The sequence below is a fragment of the Oscarella lobularis genome, chromosome 11 (genome assembly GCF_947507565.1).
Source record: "Oscarella lobularis chromosome 11, ooOscLobu1.1, whole genome shotgun sequence".
NCBI classification, from domain to species: domain Eukaryota; kingdom Metazoa; phylum Porifera; class Homoscleromorpha; order Homosclerophorida; family Oscarellidae; genus Oscarella; species Oscarella lobularis.
This window is the reverse complement of record NC_089185.1, coordinates 2,406,386-2,430,272: the sequence shown is the minus strand read 5'-3', so window position 1 is coordinate 2,430,272 and position 23,887 is coordinate 2,406,386. Positions and strand designations below refer to the sequence as shown.

The following is a 23,887-nucleotide window of genomic DNA, read 5'->3' as shown; positions in this document are numbered from 1 at the left end:
GCACTACGTGAAGGTTAATGTACATTCATGATTGATTTTTACTGCGCGTGCGCGGTATGGGAGCCTTCTTTTCTCGTCAAAACTCCAAAAAAGTCGAAGAGCTACCAGTAAGACGAGGCTTATTCTTGCGGCCTGAGAATCTCGCAAGCAAACGCTTGACGAATTGTCGCCTGCAGAGGCCGCCAAGACGTGCAATCGTCACTGCAATCGAACGATTGCTAAAGATAACCAAGAAAGGAACTTCCGAAGAGTTGTGCCGCTTTCTCTCGGAGGAAGACGGATTTCGGCACGTCCAGGTCCATAGGTAGATTCAGAATTCGTTCTTTTCTCATCGATCGCTCCTTGACGCTTATAGACGGACCACCCCGGCCTTTCAGCCTTTCACTTTGTGGCGGGACGACAGTTTCAGTCGTCGGAGGAAGCGGAAGAATGGTTCAGCTACTTTGGTCAAAACATTGATGAGCGAGACAGGGTATGAAATCATGCAATACGCTGGTTCGTATTTGGTACGTTCATTTCATACGTGCGTGCGTGCAGTGGAGGAAGCGCAGCCCGCTTCACTATGCGTGTCTATATGGAAGTATTTTTGGCGTGAAGTGGCTCGTGGAGCACCATGCTGCTATAGATAGCACGGACACGGCAAGACAATTCGGTTTCTGATAAATGTATTAGTTTTATTTTCATTTTCAGTTGGGTCATACGCCTTTTATGTTCGCGTGTGCAAGTGACGTCGATCGGTCGTTGAAAGTGCGCTACTTGGATGGAAAAGGAGTCGATTGTTTAGCAAAAGATAAGGTGATATAATCATATTTTCTTTAATAATTAAGGCACGTGGCCGTTCTTTATTATTCAGGATGGACAGACGGCTTTGTTTCATGCTACCAATGACTCGAAATCTGATGACGATATCAAAGACGTTCTTCACTATCTCGTCATGGAGAAAGGCGTTGATGTCAATTGTGTTAGAATGGTGAGATTATCGTGATTACCTATACCTGATTCTCGTTTGAGTTTTTCTTTTTTAGTGGGGAAGGACGCCCTTATTGCACGCATGTGCTTTCTTACGGCCATTCGTCGTCATTGAGCAGCTGATTGCGCTCGGAGCTGACCTCTCGGCTAGAGATTCCGTGAGTTGAATTTTTTTTATTTCTGACTTCTGCTCTATCTCAGTTATCATGCATGTAGATTAATCAGAATGCTTTGCACATCGCTTCGTGTAACTCGCAGACGCATAAATCGGTCATCAGTCTTTTGATTGAGAAAGGCGTGGACGTTACATGCAAAGACAAGGTGATGTTTTTATTCTGGGGTAAAAGAGCGATTTCATTGTGAAATTCAGAATGGAAATACGCCTCATCTGCTGGCTTACGGCGAAATCAGAAATCTCCTTCGACAGCATTACGTGCTTCACACCTTTTTAGTTCTCTTTCCCATATTTATTTTCTGTTGTAGGACGCTGTCCGATTTTCCGTTCTTCAGCGGGAGAAAGTTCGCCCGGATTCGATCAAATTGTGCGTGATCGGAAGCGAAATGGCGGGGAAAACGACGTTCGTCAATTCTCTTCTTCGACTCGATCTTCCGCCAATCGATCCAAAGGATCGCACAGCCGGCATCGAAATTCACAACAGCCAAATTCCAGGAGTGGGCAAAGGATTGATATGGGACTTTGGGGCCCAATCGACGTTTCACAGCGCTCACGGTCTCTTCTTTGGTCCATCCAATACGATCTTCGTTCTTGTCCTTCGCTTTCGAAAGGCGCAAACTATGACGCCTGAAATCGCTCTCTTGGAGATTGGACGTTATTGGTGCGCCTTCGTTAAGGCTCCGCTTCGCGCTCTTTTTTCTCGCCTCACGTCGCGACTTCGCCTTCTCGTGATTTTCAATTTGATCGGTTTCGGCGAGGAAGCGGGAGTTGAAGCGAGCTTTCAAGTGAAACGAGTCGCCGAAATTCTTCAAGAAGAATTTAGGGACACATTCGAAATTTTTCACGTAATCGAAATGGATTGCAGTAAGAGCAATTCGTTTCGCATGAACGACTGCAGAAACAAACTAAAAAGACTTCGCGAGGAAATGCTAAAGGTACGACTTACAATGTTCACTTGTGATTAAATAATTATTTATTTGAATACTTAAAAGGCTGCAGATGAGGTCCCCAAAATTTGCCATGCCATCGAGCAGAATCTTTGTCTTCCAGAAGAGAAGCGAAAATTTCCGCTCTCCTGTTTCATGACAGCGGATGAATTCGAGACGTGGGTTGCGCAAGACATCGGCATTGCTTTGACTGTAGAAGAGAAAAAAGTCTCTGTAGAATATCTCGACTCTTCTGGAATAGTAAGCAATCTTGATAACTGGTATTTTTATATGCATGTTTACTATAGATCGTCGATTTGGGTTCTCGAATTTGCTCGCGACCGATTTGGTTGTGCCGCAATGTCGTCGGTCCGCTCCTGGCGCCGCCTTACTTCCCGTTCGGCATGCCGTCGGGAAAATCGGGCGAAGTGTCGCGAAAGGACATCGAGTCGGCTTTGAGAGCATTTGAGAACGACCTAAAGAAAAAGGGAACGCCGTCTTCGTATACGGTGACCGCTGACGAAGCGATTGCTGTTCTGCTCGCCTTGGATCTGTGCATTCGGGTGGAAGACTTCTCCGAATTATATCAGATTCCGGCTCTGCTTGAGAATTCAATTTCTCGCCACTCCTGGAAGGAAGACGCAATTTTCGACGTGTATCGCGGTCAGCGATACGAGTGCGCTCATCCCGTCGATATCATATCGCCTTCGTCGTTCGTCGTCTTTCAGTCTCGATGCTCTCGCGTGGCAGCGACGAGTCGCGAGGCGTGGAAAGACGGCGTGAAAGTGGTGAAGATCGTCGGCGACAAAGTAGTCGAGTGTCTCGTCGATTTAGGTATAAAGAAGGGCCACTGTTGCATTGATCTCGTCGTTCGTTGGTCGAATAAATCGGCTTGTAATAACGTGGCGAAGGAGTTCGTAGCCCAGCTCAAGGACATGATCGTCGGAGTGTGCGACGAAAGGAGTCCGGATGTCGTTCTAAACTGGTACTATTTAGACAGCAAACACTTGAAACGGCTCGACGAAGATCCGGCTATCTACTCGATTAGTGACGTGCAGAGGAAGCTAAAGGAGAAGACTTTTGATCACGTTTTGTTTTCGGTTCAGCGGCGAACAGAGAAACGACATTATTCGTCTGTCAGAGATTTGGTTATAATGGACGAGTCTGATGAGAAAGTAAATGATGAAAAGGGGGTTGTCTTTTTCTATAGATTATTTTTCAGGGCGCGGTTTCTTATCCGGATGGAACTGTATCAATATGTAGCACCGTTGAAGTATGGCAAAAAGAATTGTTTTATTCCGTTGTCAAAGCGTATGTATACATTTAGGACACAGCTCCTTGCTCTGGGCGTGTGCCTCAACCGTCCTCTATCGGTAAGTGTAAACGGACATGCCCACGTATATATATTCTACAATTTTTCTTTACGCAGCTCCGCTTGATGAAGTTGCGGCGGCTTCTACTATTAGTATTGATAATACGTGGCGTAAGTTGTCTATTTTTAATTACTTTTTCTCAGGTGCTTTTCTGGCCGATGACGAGTTGGTGTCCTTAGATTTGTTGAGGGCTTGTGCTGCCGTGAAAGGATCGAAATGGGAAGATATTGGTGTTTTTCTCATCGGATCAGACGATCTTGACGACATTCGCAGAGCCTATGGCGGTAACGTCGTGCGCATGTTCAAAGTACTTGAATCGTGGAACATGGCGAAATCTCCGAGTGTAGGCCAGCTTCTGGCCTGGTTTGAGGAGGTCGGAGTGAACAGAAGTCACATCGAAAGGAAATACAATGAACTTTACGCAAGTAAGTAGTCCGAGTTCGAAAAATCAAGGAAATAGAAGCAATGGAAAGCGAAGATCAGCCGTATCGCTTCCTCCAAGCGTGGAGAAAAATATTGTCTCGACCCAATGCGTGCAGTCTTGTGCGCCGGCCACTCTCTTTGCCGCGGACGTACGTTGTCTCCAGTGCTCAAGAAGTCTTTCCCGAAATGTATCATCACTGTCTGTCTGTCTCTAGGTTTCCTATGTAGAAGGCCCTTCGGGTTTAAAACGACGCGAGCTAGCTATAGGAGCTCATATCTATGGCGAATGCAAAGACTTCGTGGGCGGAGGAGCATGTGCTTGGCGAGATCTACAAAGCGACGCTTATTAATTAAGAAAGACGAAGAAGAGACGTCGGGCGTCATAACGCTCTTCTACGATTTTGAAAGAGACGAGCAGAAAGTGCGGTCAATTATCTAGAATTAGTCTATAATACCTTTTCCCATAGATAATCAAGCGGAATTCTTTTGTTTTGAGTTTAATCGGACTTCGCGCCGTTCCCCAGCGCTGCGCTCTTGTGGCCATGTAAGCAGAGGAAGTTTGTCTTCTCTTCTCAAGTCAAGCGCGAAGATAAAGCCATGCTCGGTCGAATTTTAGACGGGGAACGCTTTTTCATTTGATATTTTCTTCAAAATGTGTATGGCATTGATTCATTTGAGAGTGCTCAGAAAAGTAAACGCGTGAGCAGCCGATAAATACTTTTATCTGTTTTTTTTGCAAGAACGCATGCGTACAAATAGGATCTCGGATCTGACTCCACTGATCGTCCGGAAGCGTTTCGCGAAGATTCTCTCGTAGGCGAGCTAAAGAAGCTTACGAAAAGGTTTGCGCTGCCTGAAATTTTCTTCTCCTGGGTAACAATCGTCAATAATGCCGTGGTTTCAAGTTGACGCAATCGAAATAACGTAACAGTCGATTCTCCGCTCCGTTCAGAATGACAAGCACAGTATATATAGAGTCATCGCACTACGCGCGATGTCGATAGGCGGCTGCTTTTACTTACTGCATCAGATACGTCTAACCTATCTCACTCAAGTTTGTTGTCAAAGGCAGCCTGCATGTCCACGCGCCGATGTGCCTTGTCTCTAGCTATATAATCGTGCTAAATAGCTCATTGTACTCGCATGTGCCAGTTACGTCATATATTGAAGATCTTATATACTGCATGCTTTGCGCTTCTGATGCTACTAGCACTCAGTTTTTCTAGTAAAGAGAAAAATTTGATTTTTCAATTTTTTTGGCTGAAGCTGCGAGTAATACTGGTAATCACTTTTTCAAATTTTGCACGTCATGTTTTACCTAACAGGAATCACCTGCACCAGCAGCGAAAGACGTTGCACGTAGTTTCTGTTCTATGGCTGATTTGGTGCAAGGTAATCTTTACGTTTGCTACAATACGAACTTTATTGAATAAAATCTGGAGGTTTGAGCGGTCTTGACGAAATTATTTGCCTCGATGCTCTTAAAGAAATCGCTTCGCGCTGGAACGCTGATGTGGGCATTCTTCAAAATTTATTAGACTCGGCACAAGAAGTACAAGCGCCGTCTGCTGGTCGTGGCGCTGTGCCGAACGAGAGGCAAGGTGATGAGAATGACTTCGTGTCGTGTTTTTTTGTGATTACGACTGACTTTAGTTTCTGTGAATTTTTCAACGCGAGGTAGCACGTGCCTTGCCTTTGAAGTAGTTTTCACTTAATTTCCAATTGGGCTTTTGACTTGTTCAGGTCAAAGTCTTTGCGGTGACGTCTTGCAGAAAATCATTTCTTGTCAAGGGGATGACGTTGTTGCTCTTCGAGAGTTGTCAGCCGCTGCAATGGTAATAAAGCCAAAGTCATATTCTGTTTTTATGAAAGGAAATCAGAAGAAAACCAGTAAGGATGATTGGAAAAGATAGTGTAGATAGTTTTTTATTGCAATTACATGCAGTTGGGAGCTAGGTTGACACCCCGGGGAACCCACCAAGTACACGTGCACGTTCCTTACCTTTCTTATACAATCGCTTTTGCTTTTTTGATCATTTTTCTATCTGAGAGCTCTTCCCTTAGCAGATGTCGAAGATGAGTGCTATGAGAGAGATCTGCTGCTATTTGCTGAAAACGAAGTTGGTCGTTTTTGGAAGCAACTCGGCGTTCGTCTAGGCGTTTCGAAAGACGACCTTGATGGCATTGAGGAGCAGTGCCTGATTCGACGCAAAGAGCCTAAAGAAATGGCGTGGGAAATGTTGCACAAATTTGCCAAGTGGAAGGGGAAGCAAGTAGCATCGTTACCTTTGCTTCGCTCGCACTTGAGCGAAGTAACCGCGAAACCAGCTTCATTAGTTTCAGGTAAAATAATTCTCTTCATTCAAATTCAAAAATTAAGTGTGATGAATCCCAAGGATTCTCTTCGCTGGAAACTCGCATTCTTTATGGTCGAGAAAGAGAATTGAGCCAGATGTCTTCGTTCTTCTGGGAAGGCGACACGAAGAACTTTGCTATAAAAGCGATAAGTGGCAGAAAAGTTCATGTAGGGAGTTCCTTAAGAAACGAGCTGCGTTGTTAATAATTGCCATTGCAGGTCATTGTCGGAGTTGGAGGTGCTGGCAAAACCAGCTTGGCTGAAGAGTACATCCGCCGGCATGAGTCAGCGTACAGAGATGGGATTTTCAAATTCAATACGGAATCCTACTCTTCTCTTTTCGCCTCATTGAAAAGGAACGTAAGTTAATTAGTAAATTCTGGCGTTTCTTTGTGCTACTGTGTTTTCAGCTTCTTGCTTTTCAAACCGCGAACTCCGATGCCCGTGAAGCCAAATCCTATTCTTCTGTGGCTGAAAATGCCACTTTATTTCAAAATTTCTTAAAAAACGGTCCTCGATCCCTCATTTTCTTTGATAACGTCACCGAGGCTGACTTGCTCCAAGACTGCCTGCCTGACAGAAGAATACCGTGCCACGTCATTATCACAACAAGAGCCGAAAATTTAATTGACGATCCCAATTTCGCGCACATGACTCTCAACGAACTGCAAGGTGAAGATGCAGTTCACGCCCTCCTTGGGTGGGCCAGGCAGTCGCTAGAATCGTTTGCGGAAGCGACACGTTTAGAGCAAGACTTTGCTCAAAGGCTTGCTTTGGACCCTCCCGTTCAAGGGCTACCCCTTGCCCTGGCTCACGCCGGTATTTATATAAGGCAGAGCAAGATGACGTTTCAAGACTATTGGCGGCTTCTTGATGCTAAGGTGAAGGATCTCGATCCGGCCGCGCTTGATATGACCAAGATGCTCGCTTACTTTCATTTGTCTCATTTGAAAGAAAAATTTCAGGAAAACGAAATCTACTCTCCATGCGAAATTGCCAAAATCGACGTATCGGAGTTTGATGTCAAACCTAGGGACAGAAAGCTTCTTTGCCAAGCGCGAGACGCGCTGCTAGCCAAACGTCATTTATACCTGACATGGGAACTCGATATCGACTATATCAAGGATCGAGACGAGTTTCAAGTTGCCTACCTAATTTTGCAGCATTGCTCTCTCTTCTCTTCGCAAGACATTCCTAAGGGCGTTCTTCGCGAGGCCGCCTTTTACGACGATACGAACGACGAGCTTCTCGAAAGTCTTTTTGAAAGCGGAATTCAAATTTTAGAAAGTCGATCGTTTTTGCAGCGCCTACGTCTGAACGACGGCACGGAAGTGTTCAGCATGCATCATCTTGTCCAATCGAGCGTCTTTCACCGTCTCCTCGGAGATGTTGCCCAGTTAGAAAAAATGCTTGTTTCCGCTGGAAAGTCTCTAGTAAAAGATCTACCTTCTTTACGAAAGTTGGCCAGTAATAAAGGAGCTTTGAAAAGCGACGTTCTCGCTTTTCGTCTTCCTCACGTCTACGCCGTCGCGCATAAGCTCTTGGACGCCGGATTGGGATGCTGCGAAGCGACGTCTGACGTCGTCGATTACGCCTGTCGATTATCTAAAGAATACGCGCATTTTCAAACGGGAAAGGATTTGTACGAAAAGCGAATTAGAAATTATGCCTCTTCGGGTAGCGATATGCCCAAGGAGGAGAGAATATCTTGTAATTTTACGCACACGTGTATGCGTTTGCGTGGATTAATATTTGTCTTATTGTAGGTTACTACGGCTTGGCTCAAATGTGTGCTATGTTGCATCTATTTCCCGAAGCGGCCACAAATGCTCTGCTTGCTACTGATCAAAAATCTATTGACGATCTGTCTGACCGTGAAATTGCCTACTTTTACTGCGAAGGTTATCGTTACGCGCCCAGTTCTGCATCATTGGACGCTATACAGACTTTGTCTTTTTTTAGTACTGTGCGTACTTGGAGATGTCTACCGCGTTCAAGGTCAGCTTAAAGAAGCCGAACAGATTTTTCAGAGCATCGTAAGGGCTTGTTCTACGTATCCCCTTCCTCATCATAACTTACATCAAGGTATGCACATGCAGCATGTGTATACGTTTGCTCGCAGTTCGAATGCCTTACATTATTTGCCCACTTATTTTTATAGTGTACGTCTACTTGGGATCGCTTTATTACAAGGAAGAAAAGTTTACTGAGCAAATCGAGATTTTAAATTTAGCTTTGTCGTTCTGGCCAAGAAATCAAATCGACCAAAGCCTCGCTGACTGTAATTTTAAAGCAAGAGCCTGCCCTGTAACTGACGTCGTTTTCTATAGGTTATCTGACGTACGGCCAGGCTCTGTTTGCGCTTTCCAAATGTCACGAAGCTTTGCAATTTTTTAAGAAAGCATTAGAGACTCTAGAATTTCTCGTTCCAGCTACCGACTTTAGAATAGCCGATGGTATAATTCTTGTCAGGAGGTAGATGTATTTTTAATTGAGGGTTCTTTAGTTCGGCGAGAAATCAGCAGTACGCTTACGAATTTAGGCCAGATAGACGAAGCGTTTGCAATGTCAAAAGAGTCTCTATCTATCGCCAGATCTGCTTTGCCTCCTCAGAACATAAAGCTTCACAAATGTAAGCAGTAGCGATTTTCAGAAATAAATAACAAATTTTCTTTTATCTTATTAGTTCTGAGTTGTCATGCTGACAGTCTGAACATGGTAGGAAAAAAGCGAGAGGCTCTGGATTTAGAAAAAGAAGCAGTGGACTTGCTGAGAAAATCGCCGCCTCGAGCCGAAATGCTTCGCGCGTTGATCCTTAGTAAATCAGCTCAAATGCTATCAGCACTAACCAATCTAATCTATTAATTAACAATAGGTTTGGCAAGCGTAGGCCGATATCTTCTAGATTTGGGAGACAAACGAGAAGCTGCCATCTACTTTAAAGAGGGCGTGGCGTTTAGCACAGATCTTTATCATAAGGATGAGTTAGATGCAGGATCTCGTAAGTGTCACGCTATTCTATAATTATTTTGCAATTGTACTGATAATTTTAATTTCTTAGTTTGCAGTCAAGAAACCCAGTTGGGTAGTATTTACGCGGAGCTTAGCTTATTGCCCGATGCTCTTCATTGTTTTGAAAACGCTTTCGCTTTGCTGCCAAACATGGATAACGACCATCAGTGTGTCATTCCACGTATAAATTATACAGGAACAACGAAACTAATGGGAATATGATTCTTCTTTTTACCGCAGTTATATGGAATTACTTCAGGTGCTTAGTTGCTTCTAAAGAGTTTTCAAAAACAGACGCGATGCTCTTGGAAGCGATGCAGTTGTACGCTCAACTGCCAAGCGGTCACCCTCTTCTAAATTTGCGTTAGACATTTGAAATCCGTCTGATAATGTCATACTAATAATTTTACTTTAGTTAATAATCTTTACATTCAACTCTGCCTTGCAGCATCACGAAAGTAATGGCAAAAAATTGATTTTATGTTTTGTAGGTTAGACAAGCGTTCCGAATTTTGTAATTGATTTTGCAAGAATTGTGCAAAAACTTGTAGGAATACTCGTTTCTCGCTAGTGGGCCTTTGGGGGCGTTACCGTGCACCTCCAGACGTTCTAAAGTCATGTCCACTCTTTTACGTGGTACTGTATTGCTGCACAAAAGGTAAATGCAGTAACAGCTAGGAACGATCTTTATGTTTTCATTTAGATTGCACGAAATCTGGGAGGGAGTTTAGTCGATTCCGTGTTTGGGTGTACTCATCTCATAGGTAAAATGTGGACGGGCAAATAGTTTTACTGGGTTTGGTAAGCGAGCTTTAGCGCGACTGGTCGTGTTTTTTCTTGTCTTGATACGAGCATATATCAGCTGAGTGGAAGTGTTAATAAACTTGGAGCGATCCTTCAAAAACGCATCACCGTACAAGCGTCTTATGGGTATAGGACGGAGAATTAGCATAGGAGTCGTATATATGTATTGTGCTTTCTTCTATTTCAGTATGTGGCGAAGGTTGTTCCGCTCTTCGAGAAATATACTATAATAGCGTTTATCCGTTGGACCACGTGCAAGCGGCTCACGATAGAATGCAGACGAATGCAGAAAGATTTTACTGAAATTCTGAATGTGTACGACACCGAATCGCGATTTTTGCAAATGTTTAGCGCGAAGGCACGCCTACCTTTCAGCATAGCTATGCTTTCAGCACGTGCTCCGAGTTCCCGGTTCTTTGCTCGGCCCCGTTTTTGCAATGAAGCAGAAGTCGTTTTTGCAGCAGTAAGTGCCGCCTGACTGCGCGGCCGTTATTGGGCGGGCATAAGATAGCCTCTGCGGGCAGATTCCGACTCGGAGAGCCGTTTTTCATCTGTTTTCTCCCTCATGTGTTCGAGCGGCGACTTTTTCATTAATGCTGGTCCTCCGCGTGATGCATTCGATGCGCTGTACGTAAACGAAATTTGCCGCATTCCTCTCAAACCTAGGGGCCCCCACCTTTAGGGAATAGGCCAGGACCGCTACACCACGGATACTAGAACCCGTGGCTACACTAACAGCACAGGAGCGACGGTAGGTTTGTATCAACGGAGTCTATTATGACAAAGCCAAAGAAAGCTACGTCTTAGACGAGACTTCTTTTCTTTCTTTCTTTGTTTCTGGGCAATCTCAAAAAGCTGACTGACAATTTTTTTTCCGTGGATTGACACAAGGTGATACATTAGTTAATACTAAAAGAAAGTAAATAAATAAATAACTTCATAATTAGTATTCAATTCGTTTTATTTTATAGAGGAGAAAGGAAGATCGAGTATCTTTTGGAATTCATCTCTACATAAAAGCAGGGTAGAGGACTTCGGTTGATAAACAGTGCCGGTACGTATGGCAACTTTTCTCCTCTAGGCTTTTGCGTCCAGAAAGTTTGCATTCGTCATTCAAATTACTCTTGTACACGGTTCTGAGTAACGTACCGTCTGGAAAGAGTAGTGACGGAACCCAATCAGGTCGTCATTTAGAATCTATTACTGGCCAAAAAATGAGAACGTTTGGCTGGCATGCGGTTCTACTTCAATAGCCCTCCAAAGCAGTTACGACAGTCAGTAAATGCTGGCTCGTTTATTGGAAAGTGACATGCTAGCGAGAAGAACTCAGTGCGTGGCTAAGGAATCGTAGGAGTGTCTTTGGTTGGCTCTGGCTCAAGATAGACGGTTCTGTAAAAACGAAACATTTTTGGCGTCAATACTGGAAGAATCAAAAGTATAGTAACGTTGCAGCGGTTCAGAAATGATCAAAAAAGGTTAAGGTGAAAAAAATTTCAATCAGTGAAGATCATTGCATAAACTTCATATAGAGAATTGAATTCAGGAAGGCAGAAGATGCAAAGGAGATTGCGGCAGCGTGTCAATTCAGTCAATGACAAAACCGAGGTTTTTCTGTGGCCAAACGCGCAAGGAAAGATGTTTCCTTTTAGCTTCATGCATGACCCTCGAACCGTATCCTGGGCGGGCAGGTATGATTTCAAGAGAGCAAAAGTAGCAATTCTAATTTTGTTTTGTAGGAGATTGGGGTCCTGAGCAAGACCCCGTCAAAAAAAACTGCTCCTCGGGGTCCTGAGCAAGACCCCGTTAACAAAAACTGCTCAAGAATAGGGAAAGGGAGGAAAATTTTATTTAATAAAATGACAAAAATTGCACATCCTCTACCGTTTCATTCGCGGGCAGTTTTTGATAACGGGGTCATGCCCAGGACCCCGGATCGGCAGTTTTTGATGACGGGGTCATGCCTAGGACCCCGAAATCCTAAAAGAGAACGTCAGTGCCATATTGCTAAAAAACGACAAAAGCGTAACTTATCTTCAACTCGCCGGCTTCTCCTTCCAAGACTACAGCTCTACATTCTAAGCATTGTATGCGCGTGTCGACATCATTATCGTGACCGTATTATATAAAAGCCCGTCTATCTACTATTATTTGCAATCTTCTTTCTTCTTCAGTTGCGTTGCTGCTTCCTTTTCAATCGAGAGACAAACTTACTTTACGTTGCCTCCAATGATACATCAATACGTCCTCAAAGAACGCTTCACTGTACAGGAGGAAACATACCACCCAAAAGTGGCTCCTCGCGTAGAATTGAACTTTTCACAGAGACGGTCTTCAGATAAACCAGACATCGTCTCTGATTGTCCACGCATTGGCATTGGAGTTAGCTAACACAATTTAATTAAAACGTAAAAACGGTAAGAAAAGTTATACCTCTCGTACAAGCCACTTCTCGTACAAGCCACAGCTGCGGAAAAACCTGATGATGGCCCGAGGACCCTGACTTTATATATACGTCGCATGCTTTGTAGTTGTCGTCGTCGTTTTTGTCTTTGAAATGGACGGGTCTCCGAGAGCGTGGAAAGGTTCTAAAGACAAGTCGGATTATATAGAGCTAGCTGGCGTCTTCGAAACTCAACATCCTTTTCTATCGCTTCAAAAGGAGGAGATGATTTTATCCACCACGTGGGTGGATATATTTGTGGTCAACTATTTATAACTGTAATTCTGTGCGAAAGTATTGCCTCTCAGATGGAGCTCGTTCTTATTTTACATAAGCGACACGACTATTTAGCTCCTTCTCCTCATTCGATCTGTCGTTGCCCTTCGGATCAGTTAGTGTGCAGGTGGACATGTAGAAGATTGTTTTCTCTCACATCCGCAGCCGGACGAATATATCCACTTCGATTTGACTGTGTAATTTATTTAATCTTCATGCAAGCGTTCATGGAGAAAGGAAAGGAGCCGACGTGGCATTGTTCATGACATCATGTTGACGACGTTTCGTTTGTGCTTGATGGCGACTGTTACGGGGAGTCCGTTCTTTTTGTAGCAATAGTCGAATTGTCCCGTTGCGAGTGGGGCCCCCCAAACCTTTTACTTACTGAAGCACACCCGATTTGGATTCGGACGGCGTTGCCTACGTGCAGAAGGCGCGTCAGGGGCGGATAGGCACGCAAAAAGCGTTCGAATCGGTCCTAACGCCTGGCGATCAAATCCGGGACCTTAATCGTTTTTTTCCATCGCTAACGAGCCATGCACGCACGCGTACATACGTTGGATCGACCGAGCTTGCGGCGACACTTAATTCAGAAAGCAACTGAATGAGCCTTCGCGACGACGAGTTTCCTACTAGTAGCTCTATAGCTCTAGTCGGTAGAAATTAAAGCCCTGCTTGGGATTCCTAAATCTCCTATCAAATCCAGAAATGCCTGCTTGCGTGGCAAGCAGAGACGTCGATCGTTTGCGATGCATATGCATGGCTGGGTCACGTGCACCTTGCATGGGGTAGTGTAAATACACACTTGAGACGTCTAGACCAAAAAGGAAGTTGATGTTCATGCAGACAAAACTAAAGACTCGTTCCCTAACCGAAATAATTGATTGACGCACATCCGCTATTTGCGGTCGACGGCGCATGCAGCGCGGAAGCGTAGGTGTCCCAGAGCTATAAATAAATATTTATTTATAGCTCTGACGTGCCCTGGTGAGCGGCGATGGGAAGTTGCGCACGCGTTGGTCGACAAGCACAGACGCCCAACGGATCGGGCGGAAACGATCCATCAAAGAAACTAGTTTCCTATATATATGCACTCAAGAGATGATGTATCCGTGGTCTGACCGAATTTATATAATGGCACGTGATTGCGAGCCAATCAGGAGCGCTTATTAGAGTGGCGTATCTCGGTTATCCCACTCTTCCGGTCTATATCCCACTCTTCCGGCGTATACACCTTCCGGCGTATACACCACTCATCCGGGTTAAAAGTAGCAGATCGCGTTTGAATTCGCGCTCCTGATGGGCTCGCAATCGCGTCCCATTACATAAGCTAATTACACAACTACTAATGCTCGTGGGACACGCCGTAGTTGTCAATGTGTAACATATACCTGGAAGTGATTTCACATCCACCCGGAAGCGCGATCTCACCGCAGCTAGCTGTTTACACAACGGCAGAATATATAAGACAGCTGCAAACGCTACTTGAATCAGTTCGGCAGTTCAGTGGCCTATAGAGTATCTCTGCGCAGAATTAGCCGAAGCCAGAGTCCAAAAAGGTCAGTTGTTTTTCCTATACTATCGCAGCTTTGAGTGCAACTGCGGTGGTGGGCTGGATTATTCTTCAATACAAGTGCCTTTTGATTTCTTGCTTTTTTTAGAAGGATGATTCATTTCTCTCTGCTATTGCTCGCTGCAGTTTTCAGTTTGACGAGTCTACCTCCCTGTCTCTGCATGACGTCAATTCTTGTGCGCCATGGTCAATCGTCTGATGTGCCCGCGTGTCCTCAAGGATACACGCGTTTGTGGCACGGTTATAGTTACATGGGGAACATTCCTGTACAAGGAAACGGAAACGGGCAAGATCTCTCCAGTCCGGGATCATGCCTGAAACACTATTATCCTCACGCAACAACGAAATGCTACAATAGCGACTCTTGCGATAGCAACGACTCTAAAGATTTTTCTGCTTGGCTGTGGAGCCGTTCGGAAGCGAATCCTAGTCGCTGTGTTGTATGTGAAGGACCTTACAGTCACATTGTTCTTCACAGCCAAACTACAACACCTCCGTCTTGTCCAAAAATGTGGTACAGTGCGTGGACGGGTTACAGCTTTGTTGAAGTAAGGCGCTTGAAACACGCATGCAGACTTGCGAATGATGTATTTTTGAATTAGGGAACACTTCACACCGTTGCAGGAGGAGCAGCAATGGATTTAGGAAGAAGTGGCTCGTGTCTTCCGCATTTTGAGTCAGTTCCATTTCTTGAATGTCGTGCTGGTGGTAGGTGTCTTCGCTTAACACATGGTGACAAGTCTTACTGGCTCGCCACCAAAGTTTATGATGACGAGCCGCAGCTTGGCAGGAATCGTTCCAAAACAATAAGCCGCTGTCAAGTCTGTTACAAGTGACACATACCGGGTTTGAGTTCTGCATCTCCTGGTTTTTCGGTGTTAACATTCTGCTAACATAGCATGCCTGTTTTAGCGTCATCGTATTTCGTTTGAACTTACGTTTGTTTCTAGCAGCCTACCTTATTGGCTCTTAGTTGTTTCTTGTTTCATGCATGCGGGACTTTTGGTTGTTTCACCGCATTTGGTATTTGTTTGACTCGCGTCCTTTCATTGTTTTCCTGCCTTTTTGTTTTCTTGGTTTTTAAAACAAGACACCCTGTTGTTTTAATTAAAGAGACGTCTCAAAATTGCTTGCTTTCCGCACCGAAAAATTGACCAAGCACCGCTCATGCACAAACAGGTAGAAGGGCATCGATCGTTTTTCCGTCGTTAAATTGCGTCAAACGATCGATCGATCGAGCCCCACGCACACGTCGGCTCGTGGTCGACAACCAAGATTGCTGCGATGCTCCTGCAGAAGGCAATGGAATTAATTTTGCGCGACGAGTTTCTAGTCGATTGAGTTTTGAGTCATCAGTGCTTTGGATATATCGGACTAAAACAGATCATCGCCACTCGAGTGAAAAGCGTCATAGATGGTCTCAACAGTTAGATGACTGCATGTGGCGGTGATACGGAAGAATATTAAGCTAGGAGTGCCAACATATATAAGCGACGCGAGAAGCTCTCTCTCCTCTCATTCCACCGTCGTGACAATGATCTCGTGACTTGCAGCTTGATCGCCCGGGGATCCTGACTTTTACGTCGCATGTGCATGCGACGTCTTTCAAGTTGTCGTCTTTGTTGTTGTCTTTGAAATGGAAGTCTTTGCGTGAGAATTCGCCGCGTCAACTCGATTGACTACTCCATTTGACATGTACAAGTTTATCCTCGTCATTTCTCGCCACCCTTTCCTACAGCGCCAACGAGTGCGTGTTTGGAGGAACTCCGTTCTGCAACGATATATAGAGCAAACCAAACGTATACGTGCCCCAGCGATGCCCGAAAGTGCTCCGAATGCTGTAGCGACGCAACGACGACGGGTCACTGCGCTTCGGATCAGCTGGTGTGCAGGTGCTGCGCGACGACGGGCGAAGGGTGCTGTCCTGAAAGTGTAGAATTAAGAATGCTATCTCTCACATCCCGGAGCTCCAGTTTGCACAGAGGACTGCTGTGTGGAGCCCACTACTGCAAATTACGTGTACCCCGCTGCTGGTGCATGCCCAAAGAAGACTGATCAATTGACTTTGTTGCTGATCGAGTCTCTAAGTTGTCAGTTGCATGTCGTGTAGTCATGTTGTTTGTTGTTAGGTGTCAGTCGAAATTGTGCCATTTGCATCATAAGAATATGACTCGCCTCCGATCTCGCGTAGAAAGAGCGACTTTAGAACGAGAGGGGGTGTCTTTCCCTTCAGCAGTGACGTCAATGGCCTGCTTAATATTAAGTAGATACATTCTTCGACGACGGAACATGTCCGTGTTCATCCTGCTCTTCTCTCTGGCTGCCTCTAGCTACGGCGTCAAAGATCATCTGAGCGAGGACAGGCCGTGGAGGAATTTCGTGCTGCAACGATCAGGCAAACCGAACGTGTCCCAGTCCCGCTGCGCCCTTTTTCCCCACCTGTTCTCACTGCTGCAGCAAAGCAATCGCGCCTGACTGCAATGAATATCAGGAAATATGCACGTGCTGCGCGAGATCGGGAGTTCGGTGCTGTAATGAGCACTTACAGCTCTGCCATGTAGCCGTTCCCGAAATGCCACATTGTGCAGATTGCTGTAACAGACACATCGGCAGTTGCGAATTCCAGTTGCCAACCGTTCTCACTTGCCTCTGCGGAGCATTTAGATGAGACTAAGTGATTTGAGTAGTCGTTTCTTCGTCAATGTGCATGCATATCTATGGTGCATGTGTCCTTGAAATGTTTTCGTACAGGGTTAGAGCCTCTTAATATTAACTAAATTCCACAGTGCCACGTATCACTGTTGTATCCGGATATGTACGTCTTCCTTGTCTCTCTTGCTGCCCTTTGCTACGGCTCTAGCGATCATCTGAACGAGAAGATTTTATGCATACCCGGAGGAGTCCCGTGTTGTAACGATCAGGCAAACCGAACGTGTCCCAATCCCGCTGCGCCCTTTTTTCCCGCCTGTTCCCAATGCTGCAGCCAAGCGACCACACGTGACTGCAATCGATCGAAGGAAGTGTGCACGTGCTGCGCGAGATCGGGAGTTCGGTGCTGTCTTGAACGCTACGAAGTCTGCCACGTAGCCGTTCCAGAAATGCCAGTTTGCGACGATTGCTGCGGCGAAGGCAGAGACGGTTGCGAGTCTCGTTTCCTATCCATTCCCATTTGCGTCTGCGAATGAACTTGAGAAGTGATGATACTATACTATAGTACGTTGATGTGCATGTGGTGTCTTTGTATAAGAATTCGCACCTAATGAGTGCTTTGGATAGGACTACAACAGATCATCGCCACTCGAGTGAAAAGCGTCATAGATGGTTAGTTGACTGCATGTGGCGGTGATAACGAGGGAGAAGCTAGGAGTGCCAACATAAGCGACGCGAGTGGCTCTCTCCTCTCATTCCACCGTCGCGACAATGATCTCGCGACTTGCAGCTCAATCGCCCGAGGACCCTGACTTCTACGTCTCATGTGCTGTCTTTGTAGTTGTCGTTGTTGTTGTCTTTGAAATGGAAGTCTTTGCGTGAGAATTCGCAGGGTCTTCGAGAGCGTAGGAAGAGCAACTCCCCTCTATTAAAAATACGACTGGGTGGAGAGACTTCATGGCTCGATCCCTATCTTAGCAACGTTGGTTCTAAAGACAAGACGGGTTAGAGCTAGCTGGCGTCTTTGAAACTCGACATCCTTTTCCATTGCTTCAAAAGCAGGAGATGAAAGGTGACTCTTTCCGTTTCATCCGTCACCTACGTACGCGACTACGCAGTTGACGGTAGCCGGTTTTTCGATCATGAGACGGGGGATATCTGTGGTCGATCGACTATTCTCATATCTGTAATTTTGTGAGTGATGAAACGGAAGTACATTGCCTCTCATATAGCGTCAGAGTGAGATGGAGCACGTACGTCCTTATTTTATATATAAGCGACACGACTGGCGCCTTCTCCTCATTTTTGCCGTTGCCCTTAGGATCAGGTGATGTGCAGGTGGATATGTAGAAGATTGCTATCTCTGACATCCGCAGCCGGACGAATATCCGATTCGAACTGACTGTGGATCGAATTTTCACGCGTTCATGGAGAAAGGAAAGGAACCGGCCGATGTGATTGACATTCTTCATGTCGATGACGTCTCGTTTGCGTCATGACGACTGCTACGGGAAGTCCTTTGTTTCGTTGCGAGTGGGGGCCCCCAAACAATTTACTTACTGAAACACCACGCGAAAGCCGGCGTAGGCCACTTCGTTCTCATCGAACGGAGGAGTTGAACCGCATCCCACGCTAACTGACTTGAAGAACGGAGAACAGAGAACCCTTGAAGTTGTGATCTGTGATCATGTGACGAAACGTCCCGGAGCAGCCGTCGACTCCATTCGACTGAGACGCTATACGAGCCAGCACCACTAATATATACCTGTTTCGCGACCACTGAGTCTACTGAATAAGGAGACGTGTGTAGTCGCTGTTTGACCTCTGCCAGTGTTTATTTCATCACTCCTCTATGGTCGCGCAGCGCGAACACTAGAGTCTAGTCTGCGAAGCCAAGGCTTACTCCAATCGTATGCGTAAAGTAACCGCGAACGACGATCGAGACCGCATGGTGCCGCATGCAGAAAGCTATATAATTAACTGCCAGGCTTAATTGGTCGCTGATAGGGTAGCTAAGATAGATAAAGTACGAGAATCTGTATATACCGTGCATGCCAGAGGTTGTAGCAGCGTTAATTAGCCCTATGCCTGCCTGCCTGCCTGCCTGCTCACGCTTGCGCAATTAAGTGCATGCTTTTAAAACAATCAAGGTAAGCGAGGGTACATACAACCATAACCTAACAACGATACTAGTTGTCTGTCGAGTTCAAGCATTTGATAGATGCTTGTTTATTACGCTTTGCAGACAAACCTAAGCGAAGATTTGCAGGAGAGATCATTCCATGTTAACCAAGACTTGGACGTCTGAACGCAGTCTTCGCCATTTAGGTCATTTGGTTCATTGGGATTCCACTTTGTGAAGGTGACAGGAGATCCGTCAGACCAAACGAAACGTGCTTCGCGCGCTATGTCGTTCAATCCGAGCCAGATTCGTCCGGATGAGTACAAACTGTGGACGTACGTGTGCTCTTCCTGGTTTGCAATTGAAACCAAGTCTCCTCCGTCCTTCAGACATTGCTGTCGAGCTTTGCTCCACGAAAGTGGCGTTGGGAAATATTTGTAGCAGCGCCGATTTTTAAAATACGAATAACCGCTTGGACAAGGCCTAGGCCTTTTTTCTAATTAAGAACAAATAAGTTAATTGATCAATTTCAATAACCGTATTTTTATCTTTACCAGTTTTAGCTGTTATAACTATGCTTTTGACTAACCTAAATGTAGGACCTGTCCAATCACAGAACATGAATCTGTGATTGAATAGGCAAAGTTAAACCACGGATTGTAGAGAAATGTCTCTACAATCCGTGGTTAAACGTACCGCATAACGTTCCGTCGCCACTAAATCCTGGCCTACATGTACACGTGAAGCCGTCGACGGCGTCTTGGCATACAGCGTTTGCATCGCAATTGTGCTTTCCAAGAACGCACTCGTTGGGAGCTATATGCAAGCAAATCAGGTCGCAACGCAAGCGAAAATATTTCTTACTGCACACTCGGCCATTTCCCACGTAACCGTATTTGCATCTGCAAGAAAACGAACCGTCCTTGTTCGTACAGACGGCATCCTTCGAACAGTCATGACTACCCGTTTCACACTCATCTACATCTGAAACAAAGAACTTGGAATTAATAAATGTCTTTATCCAAAGCTAACGATATAACTAACCTTTCTTGCAAACATACGAATGGCAGCGTTTGCACGAAGAGCCGCGCCAGTGAAAGACGTCTTTCAGGCCCAACTCATTGACACACATCTGCTTATATTTATAATCTTTGTATTTTTCTGGCTGCCCTTTTAGCCAGAGAACGTAGTCAAGCGTGGTTCCGTCAGTCCAATTGAATCCGCCTTCGTTCCAATAGAGCCCAATCCAAGACTCGTCCTGGGATAGGGCACCTACAAAGAACGCTTCAAGTTCGTTGTGTATGCTCGCCAACGAGCTGTTATTCTGCTCGCAAGAAGAATTGGCCACTGTCCATGGCTGACATCCAGTTGAAGCCTCGTAGCAGTACCCATCACGTGGCAGCCAGCCGTCATCACAGATACCTATGAAGAATCAAACACATGTGCCTCTGTGAAATGCTCGCTGACTAAAAATATTGTTTACGTGGCAAAACGACGTAATTCACCGAGACGGGATCTTGTCTCTTTCTTCGAACTCGAACTTCTTTAACGCAAATACGAAATTTGATCAAAGTTATTTCCTGTCGTAAAAAATTTTTTTCAATAGACTTTTATGTTGTGTTTTTTTACTCACCTCCACCCAGGCCACGATGTTTTCGTAAACAAACTGTGCAAATTTTCTTCTGTCGTGGTCCCGCGGAGTAACGAGAATAGAAGGAACGTGGGAATAATACCGTCCAAGTTCAACACTCTAATTTTTACAAAAATAACAAGCATCATATTAGAAAGTAAAGAAGTCGCGCTGTTTTTTTATACCTTGCACAAGGCATAGTTGTTTTCTGGAGACGGTGCGAGATCGCTGCCGGAAAAAGTCAGCAAACCAACATCGGAGAAAACCGGTGGGAAATCACTCGGCCCTTGCATCGGTAAGGCAAGCCAAGTCTGCATGCAATGAGAGGTAGACCCAATATCGCTTAGCAATCGAAACCACACATACGCCTTACAATAGAAACATTCCTGTGTGCTCCGTCGAAACTTTGCAGTTCCTTTACACACAACGAAAACGAACGCGTTCTAACGTCTTTGGCCCACAACGTAGCGGCGTCGCGTCTCACACCCGGAACAGAGTGACGTAACGTCGCAAGAATAATAGGCGGCGAATCAAACGTCATAGCGAGGTCGACTTGCCTGCACGTCGCTTCCGTCAGCCACGTCTCGTCGAGATCTACGACGCCGCCTATAGCGCCGTCTGGGGCTCCTTGGTAAACGAACCAAGTGAAGGACACTTGGTCTATGGCGTGGCGCTCGCCTCGGCCGGCGATGGATACGCACACCGTCATGTTTTCTCGTGTCAGCTCATCGATCCATATTGTTGGTACGTCGTGCACGAACGTCGAGTCGCTAGCAGAGCTAAAGTCGGCTGATGCCAATCCGTGAATGTTTTTGTCAGGATAGAAAAGATTGGAATTAAAGTAAACTGTTCGGCAGGCAAACGTCGCGAAAGATCGAGAGCTCTTCAGTTGCGCGTTTCCGCGCTGAAAAGGAAAATCTAAAACAGAAGATCTATAAGACGATTGACTTTCGCTCGTTTTACCTTGGCAGCGTCCTCGGTGATGAATTACGATGTCTGTTCGGCGAGTGTTGAAAATGAAACACTCATATTCGCACTCGTTGTCATAAGAGACGCCGTTTGACGTGCAAACGGGCTCGTAAGTGTGGCTTTCGCACGACGGCGCAACGCATTTGTACGCGCGCGGGCCCACGTCGGCACAAACGCCGTAGAACTCGCACACAACTCCAACGCACGGATCGACAGCTAAGAGGAATACACCAAAAATATTCAGTACCCTATAACCAGCTCACTGCCAATTGCTGCCCAAGTAACTAAGACATCAGCAGGCTGCGACGCTTTGACGCACACGTCGACACTGAATACAGTAGCAGACTGAAGAACACAAAAACTAGCTAACGGTATTGATTTCGCGACTAATAAAAATCTACCTCAGTCCAAGCGACCACAACCGCCTCTCCTACAGATTCAGAGCGTGCCAAAACACCAGGCGACACCAGAACCGTTGGTCTGGTGTTTCTATAGTACTTTCTCTGGAACTCTATAGTCTGTTTGGTTGTATACCATTTGGTCAGCGTAAAACATGAGCGAATTCGCAAGGCTTACTTGGCAAACCGAAGTCTCATTGCCCTCCACAAAATTTTTGATGAAAACAAGTTGGCCTGCATCGGCGCCCTCAAAAATACCTTGAAGCCCTCCGCTGTCATTAAACATTAGTATGCTCTTAAAGAAACCATTCAGTTAAGTTAAATAAATTGAACTCAAAACCTAAATTGTATACGTACCGCTTGGAATCCAGTGTGAAGACCGCTGAACATCAACGCTTCTTTGTAACAAAGACCAAGTTGAGAGTCGGTTGCGTTCTCTATCCAAAGGAACGCGCCGTTTGCGACTGCCGCCTTCGGTTTCAAGTTCGAGCGAACAGCTGTTGCGAGCAGATAAGTCACACGCAAATTAGACTGCACAAAAAGAGTAATTCGATTACTGTCAATAATTAATTGAAAATGCCTACAGACTGTACCAATTGTTCGCGGTGACAGAGCTTCTGCGTTGTGAAGTCTGAAAAGTTGACGACGGCTTCATGCATGAGGCGTGACGAATTAATGTCCAGAAACGATCGGCGTTTAGCGACGTAGGCCAGCCACTCGACGCTAAGCGAAAGCGGGCCAGCAGAAAACCCGCTATAACCGGCGCACGCATAAAAACCGCGCGAAGTCACTCGTTCAATCCACGCGAATAGAACCGCTTGACTGGGAGCGTGATCGCGATATCCGACGCCCGCCTGCACGTGAACGATTTCCGACGGCTGAAGATTTTCAAAGGGCGGCTCAAAAAGTACGAGCGAACACGAGTGAACGTAGACCGAACCAGGAAACGTCCAGTCTTGGTGACCATAGATAGCGGAGTGAGCTGAAAACGTTCTCGGGTCGTCTAAAATCACCAAGAGCTCGTCGCCGGAACTCTCGCCGTCGCTCTCCGCAGACCCAAGAGCGAAAATCTTCATAAGAAAAAAGAGTTGGAGCACGGCGACACTGCAGGTCGCATGCATTGTCAACACCAAACTCAATTGAAGGAGTTCAAGCTGTTTAGGGGCATATGAATAGGCTTTTCCCCTAACTTACGAATTGAATTAGTAAGCCATTCCGTGTAAACGGTCGCACGGTTCGTTCGATAAAGCCGGATCAAAACCGCGCTCATATATGTCCGACGTACGGTCTGTCAATCGTAGATTACGCGTGCAGCATCGCACGTTTGAACGGCGCCTCGACGATTCTCGAACGGTGAGCCGGGCCCCCATGCACTGTTAGGTTGATCGAACGACATTGCATGGTTATATTGCGTTGGTTCATTTGCAGCTAGACTACAATTCAAATTTGCCTGTTGCTGTTACTTCTACGGCAAGTACTTACTGTGCATTAGATCGTCAATGCGATATTTGCTTCGATGAGACCTCGGGAGTTCGCCGCGCCGATATTTGGGCCTTCCGTTTCGCGGTGTCCTCTTCTACACGACTATTGCGTAGCAGAAGACGGCAGGAATGGGCCTCGGCAGAGATAGGGAAGCTCTCGCGAGGTCGAAGCGTCTACGGCTAACGCACTTTACCAAAACCACAATCCCCTGATCCCTTGATCGTATATATTTTGAAACGGCCAAATCTGCGAGCAGGTGAAGAGCCTGGTGAATGTTAACGGCCGCCAATTTTTTAAACCAAACACAATC

The 23,887-nt window shown here is 45.8% G+C and overlaps 2 protein-coding genes and 1 long non-coding RNA gene across 9 annotated transcripts; 2 read left to right on the top strand and 1 right to left on the bottom strand.

Moving 5' to 3' along the window:
* The first annotated feature begins 53 nt into the window (after positions 1-53).
* Positions 54-10,395, top strand: LOC136192637 (death-associated protein kinase 1-like). Of its 6 annotated transcripts, none has more exons than XM_065981301.1 (24): positions 3,875-4,015; positions 4,082-4,287; positions 4,334-4,708; positions 5,093-5,138; positions 5,192-5,258; positions 5,309-5,467; positions 5,520-5,543; positions 5,610-5,756; positions 5,931-6,209; positions 6,263-6,390; positions 6,442-6,582; positions 6,633-7,932; positions 7,989-8,123; positions 8,185-8,307; positions 8,384-8,503; positions 8,553-8,678; positions 8,729-8,854; positions 8,909-9,040; positions 9,098-9,223; positions 9,284-9,415; positions 9,475-9,597; positions 9,650-9,892; positions 9,938-10,164; positions 10,226-10,395. In XM_065981301.1, the coding sequence occupies exons 5-22, from the start codon at positions 5,240-5,242 to the stop codon at positions 9,694-9,696; spliced, it is 3,387 nt and encodes a 1,128-aa protein (XP_065837373.1). In that variant the 5' UTR covers positions 3,875-4,015; positions 4,082-4,287; positions 4,334-4,708; positions 5,093-5,138; positions 5,192-5,239; the 3' UTR covers positions 9,697-9,892; positions 9,938-10,164; positions 10,226-10,395. The 6 variants fall into 6 exon arrangements, with proteins under 6 accessions (XP_065837377.1, XP_065837373.1, XP_065837374.1 ...); XM_065981302.1 differs by having other exon boundaries at positions 5,093-5,147; XM_065981303.1 differs by lacking the exon at positions 5,093-5,138.
* A 229-nt stretch (positions 10,396-10,624) lies between these two features.
* On the top strand, positions 10,625-11,893 carry LOC136192595 (uncharacterized). 2 transcript variants are annotated; one of them, XR_010671194.1, is made up of 6 exons: positions 10,625-10,665; positions 10,721-10,789; positions 10,846-10,929; positions 11,010-11,062; positions 11,120-11,513; positions 11,568-11,893. It is a non-coding gene; the product is annotated as an uncharacterized lncRNA (long non-coding RNA). The 2 variants fall into 2 exon arrangements; XR_010671193.1 differs by having other exon boundaries at positions 11,120-11,519.
* Positions 11,894-18,935: 7,042 nt separating this feature from the next.
* Positions 18,936-23,346, bottom strand: LOC136192629 (uncharacterized). Its single transcript, XM_065981287.1, has 16 exons — positions 23,290-23,346; positions 22,689-23,165; positions 22,453-22,626; positions 22,274-22,390; positions 22,099-22,215; positions 21,961-22,042; positions 21,692-21,913; positions 21,102-21,646; positions 20,914-21,039; positions 20,732-20,848; positions 20,582-20,678; positions 20,143-20,520; positions 19,963-20,082; positions 19,795-19,914; positions 19,653-19,700; positions 18,936-19,594 (listed from the first exon to the last, which is right to left on the bottom strand). The coding sequence occupies exons 2-16, from the start codon at positions 22,752-22,754 to the stop codon at positions 19,209-19,211; spliced, it is 2,715 nt and encodes a 904-aa protein (XP_065837359.1). The 5' UTR covers positions 22,755-23,165; positions 23,290-23,346; the 3' UTR covers positions 18,936-19,208.
* Between the last annotated feature and the right edge of the window lie 541 nt (positions 23,347-23,887).